The 22,976-nt window shown below is 42.8% G+C and overlaps 1 protein-coding gene across 2 annotated transcripts in view; it reads right to left on the bottom strand.

Moving 5' to 3' along the window:
- The window catches only part of LOC137277732 (kinase suppressor of Ras 1-like), a 68,423-nt gene extending 48,824 nt beyond the window's left edge, over positions 1 to 19,599 (bottom strand). The window contains exons 1-2 of one of the 2 annotated variants that reach the window (XM_067809628.1): positions 16,644 to 16,847; positions 8,380 to 8,645 (exon numbers count right to left, since the gene is read on the bottom strand). In XM_067809628.1, the coding sequence (XP_067665729.1) occupies positions 8,380 to 8,450 (71 nt within the window). In that variant the 5' untranslated portion in view covers positions 8,451 to 8,645; positions 16,644 to 16,847. Of the gene's footprint in view, positions 1 to 8,379; positions 8,646 to 16,643; positions 16,848 to 19,564 lie in introns of those variants that run through there. The other variant, XM_067809629.1, reaches the window with a different exon arrangement.
- Positions 19,600 to 22,976: the final 3,377 nt, after the last annotated feature.

The following is a 22,976-nucleotide window of genomic DNA, read 5'->3' on the forward strand; positions in this document are numbered from 1 at the left end:
CACACCTACCATCTAATCGTTGAGCTATCGTTCATCTAGGGCGCCCTGTGCAGGACTGGTCATAATGTACTAACGACACTGCATCTGCAGATGCCTGCTAGTCTCACAGACACAGTGAAAACACAGACTACCAGTGCCGCCAGTCTGAAGGACGCCAATATCCCTCAGGCGTTCATCACGTCGTATTTTCAAACACGGCCACTTACATTAACACAGTAGACAGCTTGCGTTTTACTGTGGAGAATGAAAGTGAACAATGCTATTGCTCACAGAGATCTTTCACTGAAGATCTAAAATGAAGGATGATCCCTTTCCATGTAAGGAGGAATAGCGTGATCCGGGTGCAATGTTCCGTGTGTTGGTTCCGACACTTGTTAACTTCTACCTGTGGCACCCGCGATCCGGGTTGATCTTCAGAAACCCATGATCGTCGTGAGAGACGACTAACAGGGTCGGATGCTCAGGCTTAGCTGACACATGTCATCAGTTCCCAATTGCATAAATCGATGCTCATGATGTTTATCACTGGATTGTCTGGCCCAGACTCGATTGCTTACAAACATTGGATTATTGCTGAGTGTGTCGTTAAACAACTAAACAACTATTTATGGTAGTCTGATCTTCCACCTGGCAGTCCTTACCTATCTTATACAGAGTGTGAAATACCATTTCTTTGTAATCCCTATTTTCGCAAATAAGCAGCTTTAAAATGTAACTTCCGAGATCAAATTTACATTATTTGCTTTCAAATCCAAACACTTTCTATAGTAAGAGATTTATTCCTTACTTTGGAATATCCATGGACCATGGGTATATCAGGCAGTTTGAGTAAAAACATGACAAGTATAAACATACATTAAACATTTGAAAATCTTTTCTTTTGACTATCACGGCTTTGTAAATTCCAAGGACGTGTACGCACTAGTATTTCACTGCATACTGAAAAACTCTGACCACCTGAAAAACGACATCAGAAATCCTGCGTAGCTAACCTGAGGTTACCTGTGGTATTCTTTTTGGGGGGACTTGTATGCCGAATGACAGCAAAAGTTCCACTGAGCAAGTATAGGTTTTTGAATCATTATTAACAACATTCCAGCAACATTTTAGCAATATAAGGGACACTAGAAATATGTATCACATTCTATCTATGTGAGAAATCGAACCTGTATCTTCGGTGTTACAAGATATTCACCCTCAATGTATGAGACGTCATAAAGACACCTTTTCACGCCAGAAGTACCTCTCCCACTTAACACGAACATAACACATAATGAAATTCAGTGCCGGTCACTGATGGTTAGACGCTAGCTGTGAGAGAAACATGGCCCGTAGCGTGTCCTTGTGTACCAATGGATAACACTGTAGAGAGCTGTTGGTTTGAAAGCCTGGAGCCACGTCTCCGGTAGCGAGTCGTTCTGGCTCCCGTACGTCCACTGCCACGTGTATTTTCAACTTCTCGATTTCACACTTCAAACACTCTGTCACCATCACAATGATCAAAGTCTTACTGATGACGATAATATATCATGTTTCACATAGGATCTGTCATAGAGATCCTGACAGATAGGAAAAGCATGGTAAAACTGGTGCCTTATGTCAACCTGACTCCACATTTTTATGCATTAGGATACATGTACTTACTTACAACCTTGCTCCTTGTTTACCACAGCAACAACTGTTGATAACGATGTTATATATCTTTATTATCCGCGTCCTAAATTCTAAGACAATATAAATCAACTGGACTCATTTCCATCTACACGTATTGATTCTACCTGGTTTCCAAAGAAGTCATACCATTTAACATTACAACACACTACACACCTATCAGTTTCACCATCAAATACATGCTACACACCCATCTACTCGTTTCGAACTGTCGGGCTTTTTTCAGTTTGTATCTGTTCCTTCGGTTCTTGTTACACCTGGTTTGGACATTTCTTGAAACTGTCAGTTCTGCCATTTTTTATGTAACTATCAATTTTATCAGTTGTTGCCACCATCAGTTCTGCTTTTCGTGATACTATCAATTCCACCAGCTTTTCTAACCAATATTTCGCCCGGGTTTTGCATCTAATAATTTCACCAATTCTAATGAATATGATGAACCAGTTTTCGTCATCTCTAATAGTTCCATCAGTTCTTGTCATCAGCTGCTCCCCAACGAGAGAACATTGTCAGTGCATATTTCTTACACATATTGGTCAGTTCTTAGACTGTATCCAGACGTACGCTGGAATCTATTTTTTGCCCTTTCATATCTAATCCTCAAATAAATATATATTAGAGACAATTACTAATGTCTCGTTATGATTATACGATTGAATACGACCAAGTCAAGTTAATAGAGAGGAAACCCGTTTCCACTTTGGTAGGAAATCTCTGATCCAGTAAGGAAAGGCGTGCCTTCAAAGAAACAACCAGTCGTTATGTTCAGATGAACCGTTTAACTAGAGGACACTATGTCCCTCCCATGGTATAATGCCATCATTGCAAAATATAGATGTTCCTGGACGCCACACTGGGGCAAAAGAAACACATTAATGATATGCTTAGAGATTACTTTGGCAAAAATCAGTACAAGAAATATTTAGTTTCACACCAGAGGAAGAAAATATGGACCGAGCCAGACAAAAGGGCCATGTGATCCTAACTTAACCTCACCTGTAGGTAACCTTCTGATCAGTAACATCACCGCAAGGGACATCAAAAATGGACTTCAGACATTGTTCCCACATTGGGAATCGAACCTAGGGCTTCAGCGTGACCAGTAGGCGCTTTAACCATTAGACTACAACATCATTGTGAAACTTGTATGAATGGATCATTGAAAATTAGTGATGACACCAGGTGTTTGCGACGCTTGTCCTGTCATAGCGGAACACTAATAATGGCAGGTACTATGCCAATAATCCCTGTCGAAATAGTGAGTGAGTGGGTGAGTTTTGTTTTACGCCACACTCAGCAATATTCCAGACATATGGCGGTGGTCTGTAAATAATCAAGTCTGGACCAGACAATCCAGTGACCAAAAGTATGAGTATCGATCTGCGCAATTGACACCGATGACATGTGTCAACCAAGTCAGCGAGCCTGACCTCCCGATCCCGTTAGTCGCCTCTTACGACAAGCATAGTCGCCTTTTATGGCAAGCCTGGATTATTGAAGGCCTATTCTACCCCGGGACCTTCAAGGGTCCCCTGTGAATCGAAACGCAACCGCAAGGAAAAGCGAACTTTCTGGGATCGATTGTTTGTTGGCTGTTTTATGCTTGAAACCAGGAAAATTAACACTTTTATGCCGCACCTGTAGGGAACAGTGAAATTGTGAACCAAGACAAGGTCAATGGCGGGTTGTAAAAATCCGTGTTCAGGTTAGCGGGCAAAGTTGTGCGGAGTTTCGTCCCAGAAACCAAAACAAATCGTGGGTTTGAATAAAATGAGTGAGTTTTACCCGATTTCAGCAATATACCATCACTATCACGACTGGGTCACTAGAAATGGGCTTCACACACTGTATACATATGGGGAATCGACCCCAGATCCTCGGCGAGACGAACGAATGCTTTAACCACCAGGCGATCAAACCGCCTGTCGTGGGTTAGAATCACGGTCCGCAGTTATTATGTTTCTAGGTTACACGTTAACGTAAGTCATGTTTGTGGGATTCACTAAATAGTCACTTGGAATGCCTTAACAGTGGAATAACTCAAGCAATCACGAGACAACCCAATGGCACCTTATGCTATCGGAGTGCAGTAAGTGCATGATTGCGCTGTTTCACCTACATTTGTGACTCCCTTATTTAAAGATGTCAACCTGCACAAGTAACAACATTGCAGTTTCATAAACAGCTTCAAGTGATCCTTATAAAAACAGCAAACTTCTGCACACGGTGTTGAAAAGTAGTAGACTATTCTAAGTTTCCGTTCTCATTTAGGACAAACGGACTGGAGTACTGGAATACTGCTAAAAGCGGCGTAAAATCACGCTCACTCACTCGTCAAACACAGTGTCGGTCTTGCGGTCCCTGAATCATATTGTCTATTACACATTCCTCATGACCTCTGAAGGGACGGTGAGTTAGCCTGGTGGGTAAAACGTTCGGTCGTCACGCCGTGACGGGCTGGATTCCCCAGATAGGTATAAGTGTAGAGTTCAATTTCCCCGCCGTGATATTACTGGATTATTGCTAAACTCGGCGTAATATCAAATTTACTCACTCACTCACTCACGCTTTTATAAACGACTCGATCAATCCAATGTGAGATGAGTGTATCGGCTGGACCTGGTGTGTGTAACAATATAATTAAATCTGAGGTGCACTTGACATATATTGATATATATGTCTAACTGAGGGAAGCAATGGTGTGAAAAGCTGTGCCGCTCTTGTTCACGTCTCAAAGTCTCACAACACAGTCCGTATTGAGACCGCAGCGCTGTGACACGTTACGCTGCTTACAACAAACTGAGAGGGATTCCACCAAATATGCTGCTCAACAGTGACAGGAATATTCGGCGTCATGTAGGGACTTGTGATCGTTTATTACTTAACAAAATAGGTTTGCCATGAAACGTTTGGGGACGTTTTTGTTGTGAATACACTACAATCCCACCATCCAGAAAAAATATGGATCCCTTGCACATCATTGTATGAACGTTTTTCAGTTTCAAACAGAAAAATCACGCGTTCTTGTGAGCATTCGAACTTAAACGAAATGCGTCACGAGCAAGTGCGAGAAGTTACCGGAGTAGCGGAGAGGCTGTAGGAATAATTTAGGTCGCAACTAGCACTATTTGTACTACATCACACGGGCCTGTAAATAGTTCAGCCGAAACAATGGCTGATAACATTCAGTGGCTACCGCTGTCAGAGGTATTATCAGATAAATAACACATAACCAACGTGTTCAGATAACACGAACATCACGCTGACACGTGTCATTGTATCCCAGTTGCGTGGACTGACGCTCGTGCCATTGATCACTGGATTGTCTGGTCCATTATTTCGATTATTTACGGACCGCCATCATATTTCTGGAATACAGCTGAGTATGGCTTTAAACACCAACCATCCACAGATAACCATTCACGAACTTAATAGCGTTCAGGAATTGGGGCGTCAGTTAATGTCTCATGAGGGTTTCTGAAAATGTTTGGATACTGTAAGTAAAAAATAATCTCTTTAATTGCGATCATTATTTCACATTTACGACCAGCAGAGTCTGTTTCGCAGGTAGTCGAGAGAACTTTGTCTTTGGCTTTGAAGTATGAATCACTGAAAAATCACCGTATACATGTAAGCGTTTGTGCAGAGAGCCTTTAGTAGCATCCTTCTACCTTTACACATAGAATTAATTTAGGCCATTATAACACGTACATTAATAAAACAGGTGCATTATTGATTTTCAGCTGAGACGGTCCAAGAAATTATAGATGCACTTCCACTCAGTTTGTTTTTTTTCTCCAAGATTTATAGAGAGTCAGTCTGAATTTAAATATTTCGGTAATACGTACAACACATATCAGGGTTGTGGTGGAGGAAAGTCCTAGGTAATGCAGGTGGTGGAGGAAAGTCTTAGGTAATGCAGATGGTGGAGGAAAGTCATAGGTAATACAGGTGGTGGAGGAAAGCCCTAGGTAATGCAGGTGGTGGAGGAAAGTCTTAGGTAATGCAGGTGGTTCAGGAAAGTCTTAGGTAATGCAGGTGGTGGAGGAAAGTCCTAGGTAATACAGGTGGTGGAGGAAAGTCTTAGGTAATACAGGTGGTGGAGGAAAGTCCTAGGTAATGCAGGTGGTGGAGGAAAGTCCTAGGTAATATAGGTGGTGCAGGAAAGTCGTAGGTAATGCAGGTGGTGGAGGAAAGTCTTAGGTAATGCAGGTGGTGAGGAAAGTCCTAGATAATGCAGGTGGTGGAGGAAAGTCGTAGGTAATGCAGGTGGTGGAGGAAAGTCCTAGGTAATGCAGGAAAGTCCCAGATAATGCAGGTGGTGGAGGAAAGCCCTACGTAATGCAGGTGGTGGAGGAAAGTCTTAGGTAATGCAGGTGGTGATGAAAGGCCTAGATAATGCAGGTGGTGGAGGAAAGTCCTAGGTAATGCAGGTGGTGGAGGAAAGTCCTAGGTAATGCAGGTGGTGGAGGAAAGTCCTAGGTAATGCAGGTGGTGGAGGAAAGTCCTAGGTAATGCAGGTGGTGGAGGAAAACCCTAAGTAATGCAGGTGGTGGAGGAAAGTCTTAGGTAATGCAGGTGGTGGAGGAAAGTCTTAGGTAATGCAGGTGGTGGAGGAAAGTCCAAGGTAGTGCAGGTAGTGGAGGAAAGCCCTAGGTAATGCAGGTGGTGGAGGAAAGTCTTAGGTAATGCAGGTGGTGAGGAAAGTCCTAGATAATGCAGGTGGTGGAGGAAAGTCCTAGGTAATGCAGGTGGTGGAGGAAAGTCCTAGGTAATGCAGGTGGTGAGGAAAGTCCTAGATAATGCAGATGGTGGAGGAAAGTCCTAGGTAATGCAGGTGGTGGAGGAAAGTCCTAGGTAATGCAGGAAAGTCCCAGATAATGCAGGTGGTGGAGGAAAGCCCTACGTAATGCAGGTGGTGGAGGAAAGTCTTAGGTAATGCAGGTGGTGAGGAAAGTCCTAGATAATGCAGGTGGTGGAGGAAAGTCCTAGGTAATGCAGGTGGTGGAGGAAAGTCTTCGGTAATGCAGGTGGTGCTGGAAAGTCTTAGGTAATGCAGGTGGTGGAGGAAAGTCCTAGGTAATGCAGGTGGTGGAGGAAAGTCCTAGGTAATGCAGGTGGTGGAGGAAAGCCCTAGGTAATGCAGGTGGTGGAGGAAAGTCTTAGGTGATGCAGGTGGTGCAGGAAAGTCTTAGGTAATGCAGGTGGTGCAGGAAAGTCCTAGGTAATGCAGGTGGTGGAGGAAAGTCGTAGGTAATGCAGGTGGTGGAGGAAAGTCCAAGGTAATGCAGGTGGTGGAGTAAAGTCCTAGGTAATGCAGGTGGTGGAGGAAAGTCCTAGGTAATTCAGGTGGTGGAGGAAAGTCTTAGGTAATGCAGGTGGTGAGGAAAGTCCTAGATAATGCAGGTGGTGGAGGAAAGTCCTAGCTAGTACAGGTGGTGGAGGAAAGCCCTAGGTATAATGCAGGTGGTGGAGGAAAGTCCTAGGTTATGCAGGTGGTTGAGGAAAGTTCTAGGTTATGCAGGTGGTGGAGGAAAGTCCTAGTAAATGCAGGTCGTAGACAATAACGACTTTGATGACACCCATGATCATGGGTTATGGTGCTGACAAATCCTCAAAAACCCTGGGCGAACCGGGGTTCGAACCCAGGATTACAGCCTTGTAACGTATTCAAGGAAGACAATTCTGCACAGAGACTTACGTTGCCAAGGACCACATGTTATTAAGGTAGTAATTCTTGTCTGAAATTTCACACTATGCTCGGAATACATGAGATCTTTCACACGCATTACAATAACTTGCATTAGAAATGTACGCCAATTATCAAAAGAGAATACTGATTTGTGGTTATTGAACGATCACAGTCGCAGACATATCTCAAGCTGAAGTTAAAGTTAAACATCTTGAACAAACTATATACCATAGCCCTATGAGATATTCCGATACATATGCATAAAGATACTGCAGTAAGGTGTACACAGATGCTATCAGTGAGACAACTCAGCATGTAAAGCCTTACGCTCCTTCATGAAACATACCCCTGAACCTATGGAGATAGACGGGTAACATTATCTATGCGCCACTTTTTGTAACACCATGACTTCAGGAGTGACATTTTTCATGAGAGATATCGATGTATAAAAGCTAAAAAATCAAATGTTTGGGCAGAATTGTATTCAGCTCTCTTCTCAGAAGGTAAAAAGCCAAGTTTTGTATAATCCGCTTGGTATTAATTTGAACTCTTATGCTCCTGCTTAATCTTTGAGATAGGGATTGTTGGCACATTTGCAGGATATGGCTCCTTATCTCTCTTTGTAAGGACGTTTATGGAGCCATGACAAAAAGGAATGAACATGTGAAAAGAATGATATGTGACTTTAATGAAGGTCTTTGATCAAATACTGAATGCAGAGGCCAATGCGTGTGTTATTTAGCCCGTAAAAGTGGGAATACCTACACACTTTTCATGCAATGCCACAAGATTTTGGATGCCGGGTAACTGAGGGAGGTATAATATGATATGTACTTTTAGGTATAAACAGTACCACACATCTAGGGAATCGCTGATCATTTTATGCCCGTTTTCACTGCTTCACGTTGAAAAGTAACCTAAATATTCACTCAAAAGCTGCATTAGCATTAAACTGTACATTCGTGGATCAGAATATATAGCAAAATACAACTTGACTTAACAGTTAATGTTGTTACCTGAAGGTCCGGTCCATTAGCCGCTCGTCATACAAGCTGGTCGGAACTTGGGCTCGAACCGGGGCAGTCATCAGGAGGTGCCATATACGTTATCCTCTGTGTGTTGTAATATCTATATCCACAGGGTCTCCATGTGTCCATGTATTGATGTATGTTCGCTACATCATGCCACAACAGCTTTCACAGAGCAATGTTACTCTTGCTGTGTTGACTGTGTAGCGATATGATCACTGCTGTCGTCCGGTCACCATGCACTCTCTGTTACTCTGCAACAACAACGTAAAACCCAGTTGTATGTCCAATCTACTCAAACGCTAGCCGGCAGCAGTGCTGTATCTAACGCGATCGAACGGTGATAAACGAAAGGCGCTTCCTCCTGTTGCAAGAACTATTCAGTGTTCAATGAAATATTTGCCCTCGGCTTATCAACAACGGCTGCAGTTTCAAGCCTTTCGTTGAGCCGATCCAAGCGTTGCAGCCCATATGGTTCTATATGAGTTTACACTCAAATATTTCATTCGTTCTCGTGGTAAGCCTCTCCCAACGCTAAGACAATTGCGTTGGGCCTTCATTCATTTAGTAAATGTCGCAATAACTGAAACGGTGAACGCACATCACGTGATCGATCTCCTGTCCCCCTGAGCGTTAAAACTAGAAGTGTGATTACCCCAGAGATGTCGGGGAATCAGTACAGTCAAAGCTTTCATCATTCCATCACATTAAGGCACGCGAGGCTTCAACCATATGTTTTATCACTATACTGTACAATGCATAGAACACGAAACTTTGATGAAGAAGAATAGTGATCATCGTTATTTCGATAGACCAGTGTCTGCGTCAAGACTTCGGGTGTATTTTCAGGAAGCTTTAAATATATGTAGCAATTCTTAGCCTCATCAGCTTAAATAATAAATTACTGACGAATATTACCTTCACGAAACAAAGAAAAAAGACTTGGTGGTAGAGTGAGAAAGGGGTAAGGTAGCACTAGGACATCAGAAAACAACACGGTACATCAGTGGAACGTGCAGTCGAAAAGGCGTCGACTATTTGGAGAACTAGGCATATAAAACGTTATGTCGGAGAAAACGATTACCTGTGTAGTTTGCTTTGGGAATTCGCTCAGAATAAAACAAGTCTGGAGTGATAGGATTTGAGCAATTCAAACCCAAACAGCAAACTGGAAATGCGATGTAAACATATTTATGCTAACTGAATCAGTCTACCTCTGTAACTGATACCCAGATAGGGACACTTTAACCGTTAGATCGATACACAATCTAAAATGCTGATTAAGAGACCTATTTACAAATCAGAAATTCTATTTCTCTGCAGATCACCGACAGCAGTACAGTACATGTACAGGGTTGCACATGTACAGTACAATGACACACATGATGAATACATCAGTGTGACTGTGTGCGTTAGGTGTAGTGCGAGTGAGCATGGTTTTTCGCCGCTTTTAGCAATATTCCAACAATATCAAGTCGGGGGACATCAAAGACGGGCTTCACACATTGTACCCATGGGGGGAATTGAACCCGAGCCTTCAGATTGACGAGCGGACGCTTTAACCATAAGGCTACCACACCGAACTTTAAAGATTTAGAATTCAAAGTGTGCTTTGACAGACCATTAAATGTGGCATATTGTGGGCGTCTACATCTGTATCACATACATATATTATATTTACTCTTCAGTATTATTACCCCTGCACTTCAGAACGAATTCCCCTCAATTTCAGTTAAATATCAGAGGATTATTGCACCGATATTAAAATACTGTCTTAGAAATATATATTACACGATAATTGCACCTACATTTTGTTATGGTAATACCTCATATATGTTAGAAGACTATTAGATAAAGAAACGTTTGTTACACGTTTATTGCAGTACTATTACAGTTAAATTACACGATATATTTGAATAACACAAGCCGCTGAAAGAGTGAGATTAGTTATACACCGCCCTCGGCAATATTACAGCTATATGGCGGCGGTCTATGAAAAATCGAGACAATCCAGTGATCAACATGACGAGCATCGATATGCGCAAACTGGGAACCAATGACGACTGTCAGCCAGTCAGCGAGCATGACTACCCGATCCCATTAGTCGCCTCTTATGACAATCATGGTCGCCTTTTATAGCATGCATGGGTTGCTGAAGACCTATTCTACCCCGAAGCTTCACGGGTCAGCCGCTGAAGGACCTTACACAATCTAAAATATTGCACTGTGCCTTCATTGGGCCGTACCAAAATTATTCATGTAACCAACATCTTGATTAAATTTTATTGGACTAGGTTTTTCCACAAAACATATTCTTTCAGGAACGTTAGTTATTTATACGAGTGTAAATGAATGTGAGAGCGACAACTGTAGCAATATGTCGGGGTAGTATGTTATCCCTTCATCTGGCATATATTCCACCAGACAATCCAAAACCCAAGGTTACAGATCTAGACAAAGGCTCTGCATTGACAATGATGCTTGCTGTTTTAGTCAGCTGAAGTTTTTTAGATACTTCAAGGAGTGAAGTTTATATTTTTTTGTTTCCTGTAATTGGGGATGTTTTTTAACTGCGGGTGGTCTGTAGTCCTGTTAAAGTGACAGACTCTTTTGACAGATATTCTCTTTGCTATTGACTGATGTTGGTATTATGTCGCTTTGATCAATATTTCAGATACATCATGGTTTTTATGTTGGAGGATGGCCCGTGATGCAAGTCCTCTCTGGTGAAACCCACACGCATGGGTTTGGTGTTGGTAAACACAGAATCCGCAACATGAACCAGTGACCGTGAATGCCGGTGTCTGGCACTGCGATTATACAGCGCCTTACACTGGGGCAGACCATCCTCCCGAGGGATGCTATTAGTCATTCGTGTATTGAGTGAATCCAACCGGATCACAACATGAACTAAAATAGTTATTCGCGATCACAAGAATCGAATATTCATGAATATTTTAAATGAAATGTTTTGACTTGTCGGTTTCTGGCAGAGCGATGATACAACGTCTTGCACTGGGTCAACGATATATACCGCCTTGAACTTGGACAGAGATATACGACGTCTTGAACTGTGTCAGTGATATACGACGTCTTGAACTAGTTCAGAGATATACGAAGCCTTGAACTAGGTCAGAGATATACAACGTCTTGAACTAGGTCAGAGATATACGACGTCTTGAACTAGGTCAACGATATACACCGCCTTAAACTGGGTCAGAGATATACGACGTCTTGAACTAGGTCAGAGATATACGACGTCTTGAACTAGGTCAACGATATACACCGTCTTGAACTGGGTCAGAGATATACGACGTCTTGAACTTGGTCAGAGATATACGACGTCTTGAACTAGGTCAGAGATATACGACGTCTTGAACTAGGTCAACGATATACACCGCCTTAAACTGGGTCAGAGATATACGACGTCTTGAACTTGGTCAGAGATATACACCGCCTTAAACTGGGTCAGAGATATACGACGTCTTGAACTAGGTCAGAGATATACGACGTCTTGAACTAGGTCAACGATATACACCGCCTTAAACTGGGTCAGAGATATACGACGTCTTGAACTAGGTCAGAGATATAAGACGTCTTGAACTAGGTCAACGATATACACCGTCTTGAACTGGGTCAGAGATATACGACGTCTTGAACTAGGTCAACGATATACACCGCCTTAAACTGGGTCAGAGATATACGACGTCTTGAACTAGGTCAGAGATATACGACGTCTTGAACTAGGTCAACGATATACACCGTCTTGAACTGGGTCAGAGATATACGACGTCTTGAACTTGGTCAGAGATATACGACGTCTTGAACTAGGTCAGAGATATACGACGTCTTGAACTAGGTCAACGATATACACCGCCTTAAACTGGGTCAGAGATATACGACGTCTTGAACTTGGTCAGAGATATACACCGCCTTAAACTGGGTCAGAGATATACGACGTCTTGAACTAGGTCAGAGATATACGACGTCTTGAACTAGGTCAACGATATACACCGCCTTAAACTGGGTCAGAGATATACGACGTCTTGAACTTGGTCAGAGATATACGACGTCTTGAACTAGGTCAGAGATATACGTCTTGAACTAGGTCAGAGATATACGACGTCTTGAACTAGGTCAACGATATACACCGCCTTAAACTGGGTCAGAGATATACGACGTCTTGAACTTGGTCAGAGATATACGGCACCTTACACTGAGTCAGTGATATACGCCGCCTTGAACTAGGTCAGAGATATACGAAGCCATGAACTGGGTCTGAGATATACATGGATCTTGAACTGGGTCAGCGGTATGCACCGCCTTGAACTGGGTCAGCAATATACGTCGCCTTGAACTGGGCCAGAGACATATGGCGCATTACATTGGGTCAGAGATATATGCTGCTATGAATTGGATCAGCGGTATTCGTCGCATTGAACTGGATCAGAGATATACGGCACCTTACGCTTGGTCAGAGATATAGGGCGGTAAACTGGGTCAGCGGTAAACTGGGTCAGCCCATCCTACCTAATACTTCATGCGTGTATTAGGGGAATCGAACTTTATAAACTGAAATAGTTATTCGCGATCACAAGTATCGAAAAGTCATGAATATTTTAACACGAAATGTTTGCATATTGGTGTTATTTATCAAAGCGAGATATGCAAAATAAAACATAGCTAGATCAGACAGGAAAACAGTCACGCTTATAACTCAACATGTTGCTTCACAGTAATGTAGTCACTGTCATCAATTAACACTGTCAGTATGGCCAAATGGACATAATAAATACATATAAAGATATTCTTTAACCAATGTACGTGACATGTTTCATACTCACCTCACTGGCCTATCTGAAACTCTAGTTTCCATTAACTTTGCTTCAATGAAAAGAAAGATGGGTTAGCTCTGCTACAGTCTGAAAGATAGGGGCGATGGGGAAGCATGGTATTGAAAGCGTTCGCTCGTCACAAGGAGAACCTGGGTTTGAAGCCAGTTTCTGGCGCCCTTGCCGTGACATTGCTAGAATATAGCTAAAAGCGACGTAAAATTAAGCATACTCTGTCTGAAAGATGGAGGGGCGGTGGGGTAGCCTAGTGGTTAAAGCGTTCGCTCGTCACGCCGAAGACCCGGGTTCGATTCCCCACATAGGTACAATGTGTGGGGCCCATTTTCTGGTGTTCCCCGCCGTGATATCGCTGGAATATTGCGGCGTAAAGCCAAACTCACACTCACTGAAAGATGGAATGACTCTTTGAATGAGTAACGGCGTTTCAACAGACACGGCAAATGAAGAGCTATGCAGGTTGTGATTACGTATCAGTATAAAACGTTTTATACTCTCCGAGATAATGGTAAAATAATATCATCAATACTGCGCGTGGGGGAATTGGGAGGGTTTGCTTGTCACTTGTATGACTGTTAGTTAGTTTAGGTCTTAAAACACTCATCACGATACGCAGTTGCCATCACGCTATCTGACCAGAACGCCATCAGTTGTGAGATGTTAGAACGTGTTTCACTTGACGTTCTTTATGAGATCGAATAACAACAACACTGTGACAAGAGTTCGACTCCCTTGACGAGAACCATTAACAATATACGGGAAAATTACATGTTAGCTATTTATGAGATATCACAAAGCCCGTGCAAGACTCAATAACTGCATGAGTAAAATGTCATTCAGATCGTTAGTGATCCCATTGAGATTAAACATGCGCTTGGCCATTTTTTATTTATTGTCTGGTACGAATAGGGCATTGTGATGTGGTCGAGCATTATGCATTATTTAACATTGACGAAACAGGACGCATGGGTGAAGATCGCAATAAAAGCTCTACTCGAGGTCCCTGAATTGTATATCACAACACAGAAATAGTGAACCACCGTCTCTCGCAGTTTCTGTGATCACAATCAGTTCAACGGCTGACGGATACATTAAACAGAATATTTACAAACTTACACACAAATGATGCACACCTTCATCGTGGGAATGGAAACATTTTACGTTTCATATCTTCTAACACTGATTCATATGCCATGTAAGTCAAGAGTCCTTTACCTCAACGCTTCCTCCACACCCTGATACCTTGTCCTGAAAGGTATGTGGAGTTTCAAAACAACTTCTGCAAAGCAAGCCTTGGTTTCCGTCTGACACTTAGTGGATGGAGGAAATTACGTTACTGCGAAATACTTTACTGCATAGAGAGCATGTCTGGTTAAATACATTTGTTCAGTAAATTCCCAAACAAAATGTCTCATACGAAATAGATCTATTCGATAAATATAATGGCTGAAATATTTCATGCACGGCAGATTTTGACTGACATGAGGGTATTGGGTTGTGCTCTTCTCCTTGCAAACAACCTGAACACATTCTGAGAATTGATGAACCTTTGCAAACAGGGGAAATGCAGACATGGCCAATATGAAAACGATCACATGATGATTATTGGTGTCCATTTGAGGAATCTTATGGCATGTAGTCTTGACTGAATATGATTTTACGCCGCTTTAAGCAGTATGCCAGTTATGTAGAGGCGAGGGACACCGGGTAGAGGTATAACACATTGTGTCCAAGTTGGAAATCGAACCTGGTGACGGGCGAAGGCTTTACCAACTCGACCACCCCAACGCTGTTTGAATCGTTCCCTTACAACACTATACGCTCCAACCACTGAATCCAGACGCTTAATTTACGCTTTAGCGTTCCATCCGACGTGAATAAAACCAACGACGGTAAGTACTCCTTGACTCATCTGTAAAGAAGGCTTACGTCTACTCCTGTTAACTGAAACACAGATGTTTTCTGGACCATATCAAGCACGCAGACTGGTCACCTTTCAGCAAAACCGGGCATACAGCTGGGCGCCCTTACGCTGAGGGGAGCCAGTAACGTTACGGGCAGTCTGAAGTTGATTTCTCAGATGGGCTTAACCATCTTGTCTGTTTGACACTCTCCTGGACGCCCAGAACGCAGTCAGTGTTTTATGTTGCGATCTATTGGCACCACCCCTAGACTGAATGTATGGTTTTAAGACGACCTCCAAAGCGCCTAGCAAAATACTTCGTGCATTTCCTAAGTGGAGTGTTCTTTACCTGTCTTGACTAATTGTGCGCCATCGTGTCTTACTGGCAGGTGATGTTACCCATTAATATCGACCACTGATTTGTCTGATACAGGTAGAGGAAGCCATGAGTCAACAATTTTTGTTTATGCATTTTTGAAAGAACATGAAACTATCTTCAGAAGTATCAAGTGTATGCGTTCTACTTTAACCAGGTAAAACGTAAAAACAAGGTATTGCTTCACCCACAAGGACATATTATTGGGGTATTCGCGGGTGACCAAGAGTTGAGCATGATATTGGAAACGGTACAATAATCTGTATCGAAACGTCGCACTCGCGAAATAAATAAGCTGTTATTCGCATTGTTTGTCTGTATTGCAATTCCCCACTTCTGAAATGAAACTCGATGAAGTTTAACAAGTAAGTGGTTTGAAATTGCGGTCGCTTCAAACAATATTTCGTAACGTAGCTGTTTGTCAGTTGAAGAGGCATGTCCAAAGTTGCACAGAACCTTCAACACACGGCAATAACCCACTAAGAAATGTGAGTAAGGTGATTAAGGTGACAAGTCAAGGAAGGAGTTCCGCCCGTAACCCACATCTTTTTACTTAGAATATCTCCACCTTCCCCGGTGTAATATGCTGTTTTTCATACCTGTTCTAGTTCATAGAATGTATGGTAAGAGTTCCTCCCGACCCCCAAAACCTAACACAACAGTTATTAGAGGACTCACAAAAATAACAAATTGCCCTAAAATTAAGTACAAAATATAGGGTAGAACCAGTTAGTCAAGTTAGTGTTACCTTTGTTAATATGCGGAAAAGAGAATAAGGGGGAACGGAAGGAACACTTCCCGTATATTTAGGGTGAGGTATGCATGTCAGTTTGTAATTTTGGCTTTTGATTGGGGTGGGGGTACGGGTGGAACTCTTACCGAGATGAGTGTGCAGGTGTAAATGAGTTAGTGTAGTTTTACGGCGCTTTAGATATACTCCAGCAGCAATAGGACATGTTGCCGAATATGGGAATCGACACGGGTCTAAACGTGATGAAGGACTGCTTTAACCACCAGACCACCTCCAGCTTCAGACCTAGCTCAGCACACCCAGACAAGATGCCGAATGCCTATAAAGGACAGTTTTTTAAGGTTCGTTTGAAATATGGAACTGGTTATATACCTGTGTGTCCGCGTGTGATGTCAGTGGCCCGCAGACTCCGCAGCACGACTGCAGATCAAGTGTACACCCAACGGCCTCACAGTCACACTTCCCAATCGTGCCCAGCCCAGGGCAACTCGTTCGCTACACTCAACTGCGCAGATTAATGTCTGTCACCTCAACAAGCTGGGTTAACTATCGTCTGCTCAGATCGGCACGTGCACTGAGCTGAAATTGACATCGTGCACGTGGATTGATTTACACCGTCGTTTTCATGCTTTTGACAGTGTTAGCTGACGTAATAATATGATTTGGCTCGCCCAAGCATAAATATTTTGACCACTTACCAAATAGTCAGACGACCTATTTAAGAGATATGTTCTGTTAACGCAGGATTCAATTGCTAATAACAGGACAGTGATTACAGAGTTAATTCTGCCCGTGAGAATGCAAAGTCTGGTGGCAATTGCCTTAATTCCTAACACCTAAACGTAAACTTGGCAATAAAGTTGTGTTTAAGGGGGGAAATCGATAGCAGTTTCTTGCACGGTGGTCCCAAGTGCCTATTAATGACAAAAATATCACTTGTGAGAACCTGACTGGATAAAACTATTCTTGTGCCACAACACCTGGCAATATCCACTAAAACCACATTAGGTCTGCCAGTAAAAATATACATGTGTCCTAAAGCACGTTGAGTTACTGTGACCAATACCTGAAATCTGTACCTAACCTATCCAGAATTTTGTCAGTCGGTGTGGAAATTTATACATTTTAACTAAACGTTTGGAGGTGACAAATAGGGTAAACAGTTCAAATTTCTGTGGACAGTAACTTTTTTAAAACACATGATAAGCCCATCGTCCAGATGTGAATGGCGGACGATAGGCCCAATAGCTTACAATCAGTTATGTGTATTCATCGTGCAGTGAGATCACAAAAGGCACCCATTTACCAGAATGTTATACTGGCACCTAATGCCTTAACTGTGGTCATGTAGAACTCCCAGTTAAGCGTAAATATTTCAGTAAGCTCTCATACTCACGAAATGACACACACGTTGCACTCGGATCTGCTTGGCTCATTCCGCGAACTACACAACAAGTAGCTGAGCTGGAGTAGCGATGTAACATTTACGTTTTAATCAGTATCCTGTCAGATTCCGTCATCGGAAGTACGTATGAAATGGCAGTCGTTTATAAAGGCAATGTGCCGTATAAACTTTATGAAAAGACAGATATTATGGTTTGTTGTGTTGTTTCATGTGATGGTGGGGTAGCCTGATGGTTAAAGCGTCCACTCGTCACACTGAGGACCCAGATTCGAATCCCCACATGGGTACAATATGTGAATGTGTGAAGCCTATTTTTAATGTTACAAATTAAGTCAGGCAGACAGGTAAATGTTGAATCCTTTAAGAACTGTTTCATGTTTTATGCCTGTTTCGAAGATTATATTACTATGTATATGGGCCTGTTGCCTTCATACGTAATAAAGACTTTGATGATGATGATGATGATGATGATGATGATGTTCCCGGCCGCGATGATGGCTGGAATACTGTTAAGCGGCGTAAAACCTTATTCACAAATGGAGATTTCGGGTACCGCTGACGTCATAGAGTGGATGGGACACCTGCACGGTGGGTGGGCAGTTCGCACAGCATAATGGTAATGAAGCTAGGACAACCTGACTCAGAGACAGCATACAGTGTTTCAGTAAGTGAGAATGGTTGTGGGTCAATTTATAATAATCCCACAGCAGACATCGTACCCACGTGAGGACTCGAACCCGCACGACAAGGGAATGCTTTATCCACTAGCCTAGCGCACTGCATGTATACGTGTTTAGCTGGAGCATCCATGTTTATCTTCAGCATGGTGTCTCTCCAAGATATATGTTTCTCTCCTACATATATGTATCATTAGGCTGACCACTACAAACAACTGCAGACACACACACACACACACAGACACACAGTCACACATACAAACTTATCAGACTAACGCTTAGCCTATAATTTCGATAGTTACAAATAAACTCATTTAGGAGCCTCGGTGAGATGGGAGACTAAACCTGAGGAAATCTAGACTTGCTTCATTTTGCGCTTAACATTGCAATGAGGGTAGGCAAGGAAAATAAAGTGGTTCAGGGACTGTGATACAGGCTAACACACATACGTCCATGTATAGGTATGGGTGTATTAATCCTGTAAGCGACGTTAGACCTTCTTTCGTCGCATATTAGGTTTGGATCAAATCTCAGTCTTCTAGATATTTCCGACTGAAACTCCTACGGCATCCGACATTCCGTTGTCAGGAATTGGGGCTTCTAACAAGGGAAAATTCGGGATAGTATCGGTTTTGATAACCCGAGATTAACGTGACTGGCGACTAACGGGATCGTGTGGTCGCTGACTTGGCCTCCCAAATCAGTAGATCACAGCTCTTGACAGATTCGATTATTTACAGATCGCCGCCATATAGCTGAAATATTTGCTTCGTAAAACTAAACTGACTGACTCACTCAATGATCCTGATGTCGATCAGTGGATTGTCTGCTTATTTTCAGACTGGCGTCATATAGCTGGACTTTTACTGAGTGCGGCGTTAAACAACAGTCAAATATTGGGACTTCTGTGACTATGAAATGTTTACTGAACTGGAGTTCCTTGCACGAAGCCGCCTTGACTAAGGGTGAGTAACCTTAACTTCCACTTTTAACCAGAACTATGGTTGCCATGGTGACTTACGATCACCTTAGTGTTTTGTGGAAAGAGGCTCTGGACAATTACACTGAATGTCATAACAATATGACAAATGGTGTATAACTCAAAGTAGATTGTAATCGTGAGCATGAAAGGTTGGATGGACGATATTGCCAATGTAACAACACAAGAGTATAAGACAATAGTGTGACATAACAACATGGACATAACATACCTGTACCTTGAGGCTGTCTGCGACTTGAGGTGACGCGCACCATTATCTTCTGCAGGTGGACTGTTCTCATACTTGTCACGCGGTGTATCACAAAGAACGCTACACTATTTGACCTACACTCGTAGACCTGTCGATGTTAGAGCAGGTTCCGTGATTTACGAGTTGTGCATTACTTACACACGACACAAAGTGTCGCATTATCACGTTTTCATGTCGTAGCCAAATTTACTCCAGCCTCCAGTATTGGTCCACGATCACCACAAGACATTTGACTCGTAACTATTCACTCAGTGGACTCGACCTCACCGTCTTTCTTACCCTCATCCTTACCATGTCCCTAACCCAATTCTTCATGCCCCCATCCCCTACCCTCATCCTCATTTTCACCTTCATATCTTCATGTTCTTCCTCACCCTCACCCCCTCAGTCCGAACCTCACCTTTACCTGTAGTATAAGGGTCGGCGGGGTAACCTAGAGGTTAAAGCGTTCGCTCGTCACGCCGAAGACCCGGGTTCCACATGGGTACACTGTGTGAAGCGTATTTCCAAAGTGTAACGTTTTGATGTAAGCTGAATATTGCAGAAAACAGTGTAAAACCATACTCACTCACCTGCAGTATAACAAGGATTGTGTCAGTTATCACTTACCTGTGTATCAAATTCCTTACACCTTGTGTCACGGCCAATATTTAACCGTAACACTTGATGATATCGATTTAACCGTAACACTTGATGATGTCGAGAATGGCATTGACCACGATGGTACACAATCATGTTAGTGTTAGTTGATCTTGACATGGTGGTAACTCCATTTTGATTCCTTCATACTTCGATGTATCATGGTCTTTCTCCGACCCGTGAAGGTCCCGGGGTAGAATAGACCTTCATCAACCCAGGCTTGCCATAAAAGGCGACTATACTTGTCGTAACGGGCGACTAACGGGATCGGGTGGTCAGGCTCGCTGACTTGGCTGACACATGTCATCGGTTCCCAATTGCGCAGATCGATGCTCATGTTGTTGATCACTGGATTGTCTGGTCCAGACTCAATTATTTACAGACCGCCGCTATATAGCTGGAATATTGCTGGGTGTGGCGTAAAACTTAACTCACTCTTTCTCCGTAATTTATGCTACATAGTAGATGTCTTTGTGGATGTATTAAGCGATCTAATTTCGTTGTTAAACCCTGATAAGATAGTAGCTAAGGTGAGGGGAAATGACATATAATGTCGTACTTGCGAATATTTTGCTCATATTACTCATTTTGCTCATATTTGCGATATTACGACATGCATGTGCGAGAGTGTGTGGCTGCTTGTACTAGTCCAGACTTAAGCTGGTTTCATAGTGCGGCTAAAACTGAGATACCATGCCACCGTTAAGCATGAATATCCTACTCTGACACATTACATTTACTCCGATTTAACCAGTCCGTGTTGTACCCATTAACAAAATGATGGACCAACAAGAACCATGTTTTAACATATTCTGGTATGACGCGGCCGGGAATCGAACTCGCGACCTTCCGCCCTCTGAGAAAGTAAGCACAAGGAAATATGTGTCCTCAGATCCACCAATCATCCGTAGGTGTTCTGACTGTCATGGGGGTGAAACAATAGCTGTCATCTCTGATCCGAGTACGTCTCACTACCCCTTGTTACGTATGCCTCACTATAGAATGTCCATTCCACCATTACACGACCTCGATTTAATGCTCTCTTGGCCATTCTTCAGTTCCGTTGGATGACGAACAGGCCGGGTTTTTTTATAATTTTTTTTTTAGAAAAAACAACAAACAAACAACAAAACGATTCCCTGCCCTCCCTGACAATCAAATGATGTCAAAATTAATCCATCGCCTTTTGTGAGATTAAAATATGCACTTTCCACTATCCTGAATCCAACTTCAAACGAGTGACACACACTCCACGTCATCTCCTTGTGTCGCGATCCCCAAGAATCCTTTGTCTTCAGAGAGCAGGTGGTCTCCAGCTGCCGCAAATAGTTACCATTTCTTGGACTGTCATTAATACGGTTGAAGTAGCATCGCTAACCTGTTGGGTTTAACAGCAGTGAAACATTACGATTGGAACTGATTATTTGATGGGTCATTCTTTTGTGATAAATTATTAGACGGCATGTTTGACGCCGCAATTTTCTGTGCAACGAGGTTTCCATCATGTCCTTTAGGATCTTGGGGATCAGAATTTCACAGGGCACCGTAATGAACTGAAATTCCAAGCGTATATTCATTCCTGTACAACAATCCATCGTAATGGACAAGGGTCCTGTTTCGACCCCGTTTCCAGGTTGGTCCACACGATACCTGTGTCCGTGGGTTTTACAGGGGCGGTTGCCGTAATTGTTTGTATTGAAAGGATAAATCACTGTCATTGTAACCTACACTGTCTGCATGCGCCTCCGATACACTGTCGATGCGTTCAACCCTTTCCCAGAACTGTCGATGCGTTCAACCCTTCCCCAGAAGTGTCGACATGAGTCAAGAACCTTTCAAATACGTTCGGTGAATACAAAGAAAAACGTCTTTGGGAAATTTTGGGTTACAATTCACACACCTCGCCTGGTTTTAGAGGCATGACAACGCGGATGCTTGGTTTGGGCAGATATTCCCATGCGTTCAGGTAACATATGGACATATACTTGTGTGGATCATTTATTGGTTTGTCACTTATCACATGTTCTTGTGACGTCTTTAATGGCAATTTGATACTCTTCTTTTTTTTCCAGAGCCAAGGACATTTAGGCAACTGTTTAGTCAAATGTGTCATTGACCGCACGTCATTTACCACCAGTTTAATTTGTGAATCGTAACGAACAAATCTAAACATGCCCTATCATTGTAAGAGTTATAAAAAAATTTAATGGCTTCCGTCAGTCCTAGAGTGATATGTATTTTCAACATGGCGTCATTTGTGGTTTATCAGCAATCCCACAGGCAGGAGCAAGGTTTAAACGAGATTTGCCGAGCAACTTTTACCAAGACAGACGAATACACAAAATCAACAGCCTAGACAGTATTAACACCATCAACTCGTAGGGTGATTTTGTTTTGATGAATATCAGGGAACATAAACAGCACGCAATGAATTGAGACGAATCCCCGACTGGCCTCATAAAGCACGCGCCACAAACTCTAAGTGAGTGAGTTTAGTATTACGTCGCACTTAGCAATATTGCAGCCATATGGCGACGGTCTGTAAATAATCGAGTCTGGAACAGACAATCCAGTGATCAACAACATGATCATCGATCTGCGCAATTGGGAACCGATGACATGTGTCAGCCAAGTAAGCGAGCCTGACCACCCGATCCCGTTAGTCGCCCGTTACGACAAGCATAGTAGCCTTTATGGAAAGCCTGGGTTGCTGAAGGTCTATTCTACCCCGGGA

This window comes from Haliotis asinina, chromosome 3 (assembly GCF_037392515.1).
Source record: "Haliotis asinina isolate JCU_RB_2024 chromosome 3, JCU_Hal_asi_v2, whole genome shotgun sequence".
In the NCBI taxonomy this organism is placed as follows: domain Eukaryota; kingdom Metazoa; phylum Mollusca; class Gastropoda; order Lepetellida; family Haliotidae; genus Haliotis; species Haliotis asinina.